We start from the raw sequence: 12,181 nt of genomic DNA, 5'->3' as shown, positions 1-12,181 counted from the left end.
AGGGTCACAGTAGTGCAGCTGGCTCTCCCCTCCCATACAGGCAGGCAGCGCCGTTGTCACTGCTCCATTTTTATTCCCTTTGTCCTTGCCTGACCTTGACTTATAGCAAGTGCAGGGCTAAGCACTCGGAAGGCAGAAGGAACTGCAGCTGTTCATCTCACCAGGGGAACGGTGAGACAGCGCTAGAGCAGTGAGCAATGACAGCCAGCACGAGCCCACTCCTGCCTTTCCTCTGCTACACCCACAGCACAGCCCTGCAAGCACTCACCTGCTGCTGCCTTTCAGAAACACCACGAAGTCACAGCACGATCCATGAGATGCTGACTAGCGTGCCTTCAGCACACTGCTCCTTGCTAGTTGGACTGTCGCTTAAGGGATGCTTGACTTTGTAATACGCATTCCAGAAAACCACGCACTTTATCAACATTATTTTCAGAGCTATGAAATACGTAAATGCCATCAGAAAACAATTCACAAAAGCCGGTAGAATAAAACACAAATGGCAAGAGAAGTCTTCAGAAGCTTCTTCCACGCTTTATTTTATAAGCTCACAAACGAAATGTACGAACAGATAAGGGTTTAAGTACTTTTAGATAGGTCTGCTGTGCTCCTTAATTCACAGGACGCAGCCGATGGTGTTTCTTATTGAACATTTGGTCAACCTAAGAAAGAGGGGGGGAAAAAAACCCTTAGCAACAAGGAAAATCCATACAATGAAGTCAGGCAGAAAGGTCTCACAGCATTCTAGGTTTTTAGCCACACAGAAAAACAACTACAATGCTACAAGGCTTCCTGCATTAGTTTGAAGTACTTCTTACAAATAACACTTCCATTGCTCTGAGGCTACAGCCCTCCATAAAACCTCCAGCTGGTAGAACCACAGTTACGTTGGTGACTTTTTAATATCAATAATGACAGTGACAATCTTATGGGTATGATTTACTTAATAATGCGTATCTATAGGTACTGACTTTGTATCATTTTCTTACTTGCAACACAATCAAAACTAAGGAAAATGGCCCACACTACTCAACTATAAACTATTTTTAGCAGCCTTGCCACTAAAAAGCACTGGAAAGGCATTCCTTTGGGATCTAAATTTATCACACCGAATACGTGACTGGTTATTTTCTCAACATCCGTGTTTCTAAGGCAAAAAGCAAGCAGTCAACACACACACAAATGAATATCTGTCGCTTTATCATTGTGAAACTGGAGTGGAGTAAGTAAGCAGCAAAAAGCCAAGACAAAACATTAAAGAAAATACTATGGGGAAAAAAGCCAGCAATTGAGATGCTGATAATTAATCTAAGGCAAAGATCAGCAGAATTATTAGTTATCTATGTCAAAAGTACCAATGTGTGCATACCTACTATGAACAACCTGTACACTTATGTTGTCCCTCTTGTTTTCTTCTTTCATATTCCATTACATCTTCATTATGTTGCTTGAAAAGCTGTAAGAGCAATGTATGTTAAATGGCTATACAGCACACAACTGGAACAACAGACCAAAGGAAATTGACCACTTTTTCCTGAAAAATTAAATTCTAATGATCAGAACATAAGCCAACTAATAATTATTGGGAATTGGGAGGATAAAGGGTAAATTAGGTGTATACTATCAATTGGCCAGGAAGACATGGTTTTGACACCTCCCTCCCCTCCGCAGGGACAGGTTTAGGTTGGATGTTAGGAAGCAACTTTTCAGATGGCAAGATACAGGCACAGGCTGCCCAAAGAAGCAGTGGATACCCCATCCCTGGAAGTGTTTAGTTCCAGGCTGGATGGGTCCCCAGGCAGCCTCAGTTGGTGGGTGTGCATCCCACCCACAGCAGAAAGGTGGGCCCAGGTGGGCTTCCAGATACCTTCTGATACCTGAGTACCTTCAGATTCAAAGGGTTCTATGATTTTTTGCTGGCCAATTTTTTTTCTTGCTCTCAACCCACCCCACCCCAAGAATGAACTGGGGGACCAAGAAGAGGAGAGATACATCCTGCCCTGGAGATTACGGTCCTCACGCGTGCTGCTTATCCTTTATATTTCCTCATGAAAGAAACTACATCTTGCTTGTTCCAACATCAAGCCCAACTGCTTTTACACAGTGAATTGTGACATGGACCTGGTAAGGCATAAGTAATCCACACATCATACTTCAGTCTTGACACTTGCTACAGTTATCCATTACCACAACTAGGAGGTTGCAGCTATCGTCTTCAGATCACCACAATCTGGAAATGGCTAAGTTCAACAAAATCAAGCGCAAACACTTACGAAAGCCCACAGGGCAGCAGTGGTGGTGAAAGCCAAGCCAACTCCAAGCCAGTTTGGTCGGTCGTAAGTAGGCTTCTTTGCAAAAAATGCAGAACGAGTCAGAGCTGCGAAGGCAGAAGATTTAAAACACGTTAGCATTGCTTCACATTCAAACTACCGAGCCAATTACTCTCAGTAATACAACCGAGTAAATCTATTCGCACTGCCGTCTCGCTGCCCCATGTGAGCTTCCCACCCGCAATCCAACACGGACACCTCGGACCCTCCCCAGGCCGGCATCACCGCCTCGGGGCAGCGCAGCATCCCAATGTGAAACGATTCAAAACTAAGCGAGGAAGGGGAGAAGCGTGACCGCAGGCTGCCGCAGCTCCAGCCGCAAAGCTGACAGGTACACCTACAGGACGCGGGTCACAACGAAGCCCTGCCGGTAACGTTCACGAGCGGCGCAAGGACTCTTAAGCGGCCAAAACTGACACCCCGTCGGCCCGCTGCCGCCGCTCACCAAGGCCGGGCCCGCCACCCGCCAGCCGCAGCCACTTCGCTGCCCTCAGCGGCGTCGCCATCTTGTCCGCTAGCCGCGGGGCGGTCGCAGCTCCACAGGCTGCGCCAAAGGGCGCCCCCTATCGGCCTGGCGGGGCCCACACGTTCCGCCGGGCACGGAACCGGTTCTGCGGGCTGCTGGGCCGAGCGGTACGACAGCGGCGTGCGTGGGCAGCCGCGACCGCAAGGAACGGCGCGTTCCTCAAGGCCGGCGAGCGGCCGGGCTGAGTGCCGGGCTTAGAACTGAGCTCCCCCCCACGAGAGGCGCTTCCCGACCGGCGGCCCCTCGCCGTGACTCACCGGGCGGGGCGGGGCGGGGCCGGCGCGGGGTCGCGGCGCATGCGCGCTGGACGCAGTGACCCGGCTGGGGAAGCCGCGCGCGGGGGCCATTTTGGCGGCGCTTCTCCGGCCTGCTCCGTGACCACGTGAGCGCCGCCCGGGGCTCGGCGCGGGGCAGCCCAGCCCGGCGGGCGCGCGGGGCCGGGCCCGTGGCCGGCGGACAGAGAGCGCGGCAGCCGCGGGGCGGGCCGGCGGGGGTGGGGAGGCGGCGGCCAGGCTCTGGCGGAGGGGAAGGCTCCCGGCGGCGGCGAGCGAGCAGCGGGAACGGGACGCGGCCCGCCCGCCCCCCACCCCTCCCGGAGCCCCTCGGCGGGAGCGGAGCGGCGGGACCATGCCGTCGGTCAGCCTGCCGCCCAAAGAGAACGCACTCTTCAAGCGCATCCTGGTGAGTGGCGGGCGGGAGCGCGGGCAGGCCGCGCGGCGCGGGCGGCGGCCCCTGTGCTGCCCTGTGGAGGGCCGCGGCACCGCCGGACGCACCGCCGTGGGCCTCTCCGCCCGCGGGCCGCTCCTCCCCGCCGGCGCGGCCGCCTTCTTGTCTCCTTGGGGCTCAGATTGCTGCGCCAGGAGTTAGGCTAGTGTGGCGGGGGAAGGCGGCTTGTGGAGGAGGAAGTGAGGAGTTGTGTGGGGGCTTGGGAGTCTTGGTGAAGTTTAGCTTTAAAGCTTGCTCTCGTTGGGAGTTCAGCAGTCAGTTTTTCAGGCTGTTGGTGGGTGAGTGGAGGGAAAGAGGTTAAGACAAGAAGCAGGAGTGTAGAGCTCGTTTTGTACCTTGAGAAACGTGTTTCAGCTGTGCTGAGGGAACCCCGTGTTCTGGACTTGGGGATGAGTGAGACACAACAGATTAGGGCTGGTGGCTGGTCGCAGTGGCTTTGGTCAGGAGGTTGAGTTATCAGTCAGGAACTATATGTATTAAAAAGAAAAAAACAAAATAATTTGTTTTGTCTAAAAAAGTTACGCTCGCTACCAACGAGGCTTAATGGGAATCCTCCAGAGCCTAAGAGTAAGAAGTACTGCAGGCCTTCCCAAACAGCAGCACTGCTAGAATTCTGTAAGCCTCTGCCGTGAAAGTGGTGTTTGTGGCTGATCTTCCAAACGTCGTGAAAATGGGGTCTTGTTTGTAGAGCTGGAAATCTCTGATTTGGTAAAGACATCAGAAGACACACGGCTTGGGTAGGGTTAGAGCAGGCACAGGGAACTGGAGCTTATTTCTACTTGGAGGGATTCAGTTCTGCCCAGCAATTGGCCTGGTTGTGTTTTAAGCATGTACATGTTTTGAACTGGAATAGTAAGAGTTGGTTCAGGTCAAGAAAGAGAAATGTCTACTGCAGTCTGTACACTGAAGCAATTACAATTTTGTTGTCTTTTTAACTGAACAACTTTAATAAAAATATAAGAATTTCAGGTACTGTTTAAACTACAAGTTATTTGGCTTTCTGTTTCCCAGTATCTTCCAGGGATGAGCTGGTGACGCATAGTCTAGTATTAAGGCAGCTCTGTGATGAGATGTCTTTGTGAATAGAAAAGGGCTAAGGTCAGTTTTCATCATGCTGAAAGCATGGCTAACGAACTGCTTGTCTGCCTTATTATAGGTAATGACCCTGCTTTGTAAAGTTTTGATTATGTGGTTGGCTTGAGTGTGAGGTGTCTTTTAGGACATCCTATTTATCCATGCAAGCCCAAGGAAACGCACCTTGCTTACTCCCATGCCACCTCCCCACATTGCTCTTCTTACAGCGCTTCCCTGATACAGCCCTGCTTTTCAAAAGGCTGTAATCTTTCGTGATGCTGTATTCTCAGCCACTCTTTCTTTGACCCAGGGGTGGCGAGCAGCAGGAAGAAGAACCAGAGCTTGCCTGGGCAGCTGGCTTATTGGTGGCACCCAGGCTGCCAGATGCAGTAGCCAGATGAGTTGGCCTGGGCTGGCATGTGCTTTCTGCTGGCCTGGACAGGCACCTGGAACTGTCCTGGGGAGCAAGACTGGATGAGGATTTTTCAGCAGATGCTTTGGCAGCCAGCCCAAGTGCTACTGAAAGGGTGCAATACTCTTCAGATAGGTGACTACTGATAGCAAAACTGCTCACAGAAATGTGAAATCAGTCACGCTTAAGTTTTCCTGGAAGTAGAAAACGTAGGAGCTAAGTAGGTAAGCAGCTTTGTATTTTCACAAAAAGCATTGCTCCTAAATCCTTTCTTTGCCTTTCTGTTAAGAAATATGCTTGTAGTACAGAAGAAAAATGTTAAGGTCTTGCAAAATTTACATTGAACTGCCCAGCCTCCATTTACCTTTCTGTAGTGAAAGTTTATTATCTTTCAGAGTTTTTGCTTGTAGAAAACATCGTAAGTGATCTGTAAGTTTCTTTTGCGTCTAAGTTGGCTTGCAAACCAGCATTTCCACTTACCTGACGAATTCTGAGTTCAGAAAGGTGTGCACTTTGCCTTTGTTTGTTGCAACACACCAGCTAGACTCACCTCTCCCAGTCACGTTACAGGTATGTGGAGGTTCCAATACAAAAAAATTTTCCATCTGAATGGCATTTCACAGCTTCATGTTCTGTAGTGCAGAGAGAAAGGAATCTGCGTGATCAGCCTGAATTACAAAAAAGAAAAAAACTAAACAGTCACAAAATGATTGATGGCTGCGCTGCTTCAATTTTGCTTCCCTTAAAAATCAAGTTTCCAGCTTATATTGTTCTTATGGTTTGAACTACTCCCTGTTAGGACTGCCGGTAGGTATTCCTGTGCTGCTGCCATTTGTCAAAGGTTCTGTACAATTTAGAAGAAGAAAAGCTGCTCTGTACATTTTTTTTTCCCAACTTATTTTTTATTATTATTAATTTTGGACCCATTTGGAATGATTTGAGTCCATGTCATTCTTTCAAGTGCAGAAATTCTCCGAGCAGTCCACTGACTACTGAAGAAGATGTCAGAGGTAGAGGGATGCCCCATCCCTGGAGGCATTCAAGGCCAGGCTGGATGTAGCTCTGGACAGCCTGGTCTGGTGGTTGGCCACCCTGCACATGGCAGGGGGTTGAAACTACATGATCATTGCTTTTTCAACCCAGCTATGCCATGATTCTATGAAAAGGCAGAGTAATGGATGCAGAAGCTGAAGGAATAGAAAGGTCGACTTGATACTCAGAAATCTGGATGCACTATGAAGTAATGGAGAAAACAGTTTAGTGTTTTGTTTTTTTATGCCCTTCATACTAGAAAAGGTAAGACAAATAATTGTAGAAAATAAGTAATGACTGATTTGTATCAAATGTAACAGGTGAACCCCTCTGGCCTTCTGCCAGATACCACTGCATCTGGTCAGATACCATCCATTGGGTTTATTTCACAAGTCCCGTCAACAGCATCCAGTGAACTTTGGGTTGGATGTAGAAGTTGAATAAATTTATAACATACTTAAGAAATATTAAATGTAATACTGTTTGGGATGGAAGTTTTTCACTTTCCTGGCAGCAGCAGAGGAAGTAGTTTTCAGAGTCAGGATGTTCTGGAAGAGCAGGAAGGTGCATGTGCTCTCTGTAGCTGGTATGCTTTGCCTCCAGTTGAGTATAGATTGAGCAGGAAAAGTCCATGTGTTTAAGTGAAAGATCACTGTGTTATGTGATGTCGGAGAACAAATAAGGAGTGAAGTGCATTCACACCTGGTTTAGTAGGTTCCTACTGGTCATGTACCGATCAGCGCAAGCTGTAGTAATAATAGGCAAAAGAAGCAGGGTGCCGCCTGCTCCCGCTTGCGGTTACATTGTATACAGATCTAAGTTCTTCATTCAGTTCTGTGCAGTGCTGTTGGCGGCTGGGGTGGCATATGGGTGGTCAGAATTGGCTCCCTTATGTGCCGGCAGGGCTTGGCTGAACATGGCTGCAACCCGTCCTGCATCACAAGCACCAAGTCTGCTGCAAGAGGAGAGCTGAGTTTCACCTTGGGTTGCTCATTGCTGTGATAATGCTACTCTGTGCGAGGGTGTTTGTCTTTGAGCTGTTCTTCCTGTCCACAGCTTTGTCAAGTGCTCTACTAAAAGCTGTAGGAACTTCCTAATGACATAGAAGGAAAAAAAAAAAAAAAAGCCTGTTGAACAGCATCTCATTAGTGGCTCTGCTGTAAAAGTGCCAAGTCCCTCCTGCTGGGCCATCTTCCTGTTTCTTCACTCCAGATCCTGCTCCTTGTCCCTCCACTTCCAAACTTGACAGACCTGTGCTACTCCTTCACTCGTGCTTTGTGCAGCAGCAGTCCTTTAAAATAACGCCCTGTCTCAGCAGTTTGGGTGCTGACTCCAAGGCTGCTGAGGTGGCAGACCGGGAGTATCTTTAAGTGATCTCAATTTGAGATTAAGGACAAGATTAAAGGCTAATTTTCAAAATTTTGCTTTTATCGGTAACCAAATAAATTAGCACATTTTGTATGCAATCATCACTGCATTTGCATGACTGTACAGCAATCAGGTGTGCTCACCTCTGAAGTCTTACTGCATGCTATCTCATCTGGAACACAGAATTGCTAACAGGGCTTTTCCGATCCTGTGGCTGCAGGAACATCCATCACTTTTTCTCCCTTTGCAAAAGGCTACACTTGGCTTTCCTGAAAGTAGGAGGAAAAAATGTCTTGGTTGAAACATTGGAATGGAAATGAAGTAGTGACTTTTTATGTCTAGTAGCATTGCTGTGTCTTTGTTAGAGATATGTGTGCTCCCATGATAGCACACAATCATGGTAGCAAACCATGTAATGTTGAAGAATAACCCTTTTTTATCTTAATAATCACATTAGGTATTTTGCAATGACTCAGTCCTGCAAGACAACATCTCCTACCTCGGAGCTGAGTGTAAAGAATACTTGGGACATAATACAAAGTTAGAAAGTGTCAGTGGCCTCAGCACGTGTCCCAGGCTGTGTCATAAGTTGCAGCTGAGGTGAAATATCCCAGCTAGTCTGTAAGACTGTAATGACCTTTTGTGGGGAGCCCCTTTCTCTTTTTTTTTTTTATTCGAAATCCAAGATAGGATACATTTACTTTGCCTGATTGTGGAAGAACAGTTTGTATCTGCTATCCATACCAGATCTTTTGTCAGTTTCATGCAAGATTCACATACAAAGCCTGAGCACTGGAGATATAGAGAAATGGACAGAAGCCAGCTGATCTGACTTGATGTAAGGCCAGATTCATGATCATTTTTCCTAAGAAGGGGAGGTTAAAATTGTAGGCTCACATAATAACTTGTAATGGAAGTGACCTTGAAGCCTGTCCAGTTCCCAACATGCCATGGGCAGGGCTGCCACACACCAGCTCAGCTGCCCAGGGCCCCGTCCAACCTGGCCTTCAGCGCCTCCAGGGATGGGGCACCCACAGCTTCTCTGAGCACTTGTGCCACCACCTCACTGCCCTCTGAGTGAAAAATCTCCTAACATCCAACCTAAGTCTCCCCTCTTTTAGTTTAGAGCTGTTTCCTCTTGTTCTATTGCTATCTGCCTATGTAAAAAGTCAGTCTCCCTCCTGTTCGTAAGCTCTCTCAAGTATTGGAAGGCCACAATGAGGCCTCCCAGGAGCCCTCTCCAGGCTGAATGAGTCCAACTCCCTCAACCTTTCTTCAGAGGAGAGGTGTGCCAGCCCTCTGATCATCTTCATGGCCCTTTAGACCTGTTCCAGCAGCTCTGCATCCTTCCTGTGCTGGAAGCTACAGGCCTGGAAGCAGATGGGGCTTCACGAGGGCAAAGAGGAGGGTACAATCCCTTGTCTTGCTAGTCACTCCTCTTTTAAGGGGACTTCAAGGTGCAAGCAAATTAAGCAAGCAGTAATCAGTAGAACTAGTATTGTTTTGTTTTTTTTCAGCAGAAGTTTTGCATCAGAATTTTTAGTTTTTCTTCTAGAAGAGCTGTAAATTTGTCTGCAGCTGCTTCCCACCATATTTTGTCAAATGCCGCAATGTGAGGCCACTTTAGAAGCATAGGCTGACTTTTTTCCTGTGGCTGTTCTAGGTAGAGAGGTTCATGCATTTCTTACCTCTTTCTTAATTGCTAGTTGCAATTTGAACCTGTCCCTCTGATGTATTTTGCCTTGGAATGCTGGCTGTGAAGTATCATTCACCCAAAAAGTAAGACGGGCTGTGCAGGAGGAGGACAGTTGGACAGTTGCTGTAGCTGTTCCTTAGACAAAGCTGTTGTATTTGTTAACTCTGAGCAAAAATGTATGCAAGTTGGCCTTGAAGTTTTTCAGCACTAACCTATCTGTTCGACTTGACTAATTTTTCCATTCTCTTGTGTAAACATTTTTTGTTTGTTGTGAATTGGAATGAGTGTGTTTGGAGCACTTGTGAGAGCTGTTGAACCGTTTGTTGTGGTCAGTGCTCAAAAGACATGGAGATCAGTTGCTCCTAATGCTTCCACCTTTCAGAATCTTCCTTACTCTGTTTAGCTTGAGCTGGTGTACCTTAGTGACTTGACCTGGTCTAGTCTAGCTATAGAGAGTATAACTGCTGGGAAACCACCTTGAGCTGCACACCAGCAGCAGGGTTTACTATATCTTAAGTTGCTACATCTGAACTGTGCTGAGGAAGCAGATAGCATCTGAGTGGCAGATGTGCATATCATGCATTTTAAGTGCATGCCTTAGCTAGTGTTAAGGCCAAGTATGCCAAGACCTTCTCCTACAAAAAACAGTAGAGTTGTAGTTGCTGGTGTTCCTGTATGATGCCACAAGCAGTCGTGGCTGCTGCTGGGAAACGCTGCACAGTCCTTGCAGAAATGTATTGCCGGAGTTGAAAAAATTCTTCCACCTTCTGCTCAACCTCACAAGCCCTCAGGGAAGAGTGTAATAGAGTGGAGTCCCTCTGGTTGGTTTTTGTTTCTGGCAGAGACTGACTTTTCTCCATCATATTTCCTGCTGGGAAGCTTGGAAAAGAAGCAGGCAAAGCATTTACCCACACACGTATGTCAGTCAGTTATCCAAACTGGTGACTCTTGCATGTGATGGCAAATAGTGTGCGCTATCCTGCTGTTTGTCGGTGAGACTTGCAGGCTACGTGACCTGCTGAGAAATATAGGTGTGGTGAAGTTACAGTGGGTTAGTGATGAAAAGTTAAGGTGGCAACTCTAATAGTTTGGGGCTGAATCCAGTTTTGGTTCTCATTCAGTGGAGAAGGCTGTGTTTTAGTACTGGCTAAATTAAGTTGCGAGCCTTGCCAGAGTTACTGCCAATGAGGTAATGGAACTAGTTCTAGTTTCATTAATCTGCAGATAATGGAGTTAAAAATGTGATTTCCTTATGGCCCAAGAAAATGTATAAGCTTAGAAGAGAGTTAAGTACTTTGTACTGTTCTTTGCAGAATTCAGCTTTTTATTAGAAATTGCAAGCTATTGTTTCAATTTAAGAAGCTATTGCTGTGAATTACAAATTTAACATAGCAAAATTTCTGGAATATATTAGTTTATACTGAAGAGAAAGCAATTAGTGCAATGCCAGATGAAGTCGTGTCTGTGCTCTTGTCAGCAGTCCTTGAGTATTCAGCTAGGTCTAGCCACTTAGCTTGTCAGTTTTGCTTTGTATTCAACCTAGCAGGTCACCAGCAGAATTGCTAGGTAAGTCTTTTCATTCTGCTTTATGGCAGCCATCAAGGAAGAAATGCAGAGGAATTCATTCTCACGTGGCGTGCTGGATGTGAGTGTGTAAGGCTGGCTGATGGCTGATTCTGCTTAGATGTCTGGAACTGGTTTTGGTGTCTCAAACTCTAGAACGTGAGCCCTCCTTCCACCTTAAGCCTGGATTCTAGAGAATACAGGCTGTAGCTCTGTTTCTTCTTGTCTGTCTTGTAATTGCTTTTGCTCAGCTCCAGTCAATAAGTACTTGATGGGGGGAGAAGTACGAGCGCAAGTTTTGCTGTACCTGCTACCATCTGAAGTGACTTTAAATGAATCAGGTGTCATTTCCTTACTCTAATGTAGTAAGTAGAATGAGTTAGGGTATAACAGGAATCTTGGTATGCTTGGAGTAGGCTGTATTTCTGTCTAGAGGATGTATAGAAAAGCTTGTTAGAGACTTCTAAACATCTGGTGACTGAGGAAAAACTCAGAGGGAAGCAAATGTGTATTAGAGAATCAGTACTGATAGTCAATCACTTTTTTTTAAAGCTTTAGATGTCACCTTCTTAGAAGTTGAGCTCTGATGTCTTTTCCTTGCGTGCTGTCACAAGCTGTAGTGGGGCACTTGTCTGGCAAGCCTCACAAGCACGCTGGGACTGCTGGCTGCAGAAATGTGCATGTGCAGGAGGTCAGAGAAGGCAGCAGTGCTTTTTCAGCAGTCCTTGGAACTGTGAAAGATGTTTTGTAGAATAGCTGTCCCACAGTGTGTGTCTGGTGCCTGGGCATAACCACCACAAACTGTTCTTCTGGGAGGAAAGTCGTGACCCAGAAGAGGCTTTCTGCTTCCAGCATGCCCATGGTTTTGTCTGAAGAGTGCCTGAGATGTCCTTATTCCTGTGTCAGTAATTTTATTTTTCTGCCTTTTTTTTTCCTTTTCCTTTACTGATTCTTTCCTCCTACAGAAGCTTCTTGACCCCCAGCAGATTATTTGCTTTTTCACACCCAGGCTAGGCATTAAGCTCACAGTCGTCTTTCTATGTGTAATTCTTCTTTTTCTTCCTTTCCCTTTTTTTGATACTTTTCTTAAAGGTTTTTCTTTTGTGTTTCTGCTCCTCTGAGCCACGGATGCAGTAAGGTTTGTGTCAGTGAGATTTCAATAAGGTTTGGTAAGCAATATGCCATGGAGGCACCTGCTGCATTCATGGTTTCCTTCTCTCTCACTTGTAGCTTTATTTAGGCTGACTCTCCTTAAACTTCAAGGCGAAAGGCTGGTTGTTGGACTACATGAAATGAGACTGCTTAGAGATAAGATTTCATGCTCATAGCTGGCATCTGAACAGCTGTACTTAAAGCAAATCACACAGCCCTGGAGCGCTACTTGTGACATGCATGGAGACATGTTCTGGTGTTCCGGTAGCTGCACCACTTTGTGGCAGGTTTTACTGCTTCCC

At 46.9% G+C, this 12,181-nt stretch overlaps 2 protein-coding genes across 2 annotated transcripts in view; one reads left to right on the top strand and one right to left on the bottom strand.

The window, feature by feature from the left end:
- Positions 1–512: 512 nt before the first annotated feature.
- NDUFC1 (NADH:ubiquinone oxidoreductase subunit C1) lies at positions 513–2,976 on the bottom strand. Its single transcript, XM_072334962.1, has 4 exons — positions 2,776–2,976; positions 2,274–2,377; positions 1,370–1,456; positions 513–662 (listed from the first exon to the last, which is right to left on the bottom strand). The coding sequence occupies exons 1-3, from the start codon at positions 2,834–2,836 to the stop codon at positions 1,373–1,375; spliced, it is 249 nt and encodes an 82-aa protein (XP_072191063.1). The 5' UTR covers positions 2,837–2,976; the 3' UTR covers positions 513–662; positions 1,370–1,372.
- Positions 2,977–3,241: 265 nt separating this feature from the next.
- NAA15 (N-alpha-acetyltransferase 15, NatA auxiliary subunit) overlaps positions 3,242–12,181 on the top strand; it is a 33,786-nt gene continuing 24,846 nt past the window's right edge. The window contains exon 1 of the mRNA XM_072334961.1: positions 3,242–3,537. Within this exon, the coding sequence (XP_072191062.1) occupies positions 3,484–3,537 (54 nt within the window). The 5' untranslated portion in view covers positions 3,242–3,483. The remainder of the gene's footprint in view (positions 3,538–12,181) is intronic.

The sequence above is a fragment of the Excalfactoria chinensis genome, chromosome 4 (assembly GCF_039878825.1).
Source record: "Excalfactoria chinensis isolate bCotChi1 chromosome 4, bCotChi1.hap2, whole genome shotgun sequence".
NCBI classification, from domain to species: Eukaryota; Metazoa; Chordata; class Aves; order Galliformes; family Phasianidae; genus Excalfactoria; species Excalfactoria chinensis.
Note: the sequence above shows the minus strand (reverse complement) of the source record. Positions and strands in the feature narration are given on the sequence as shown.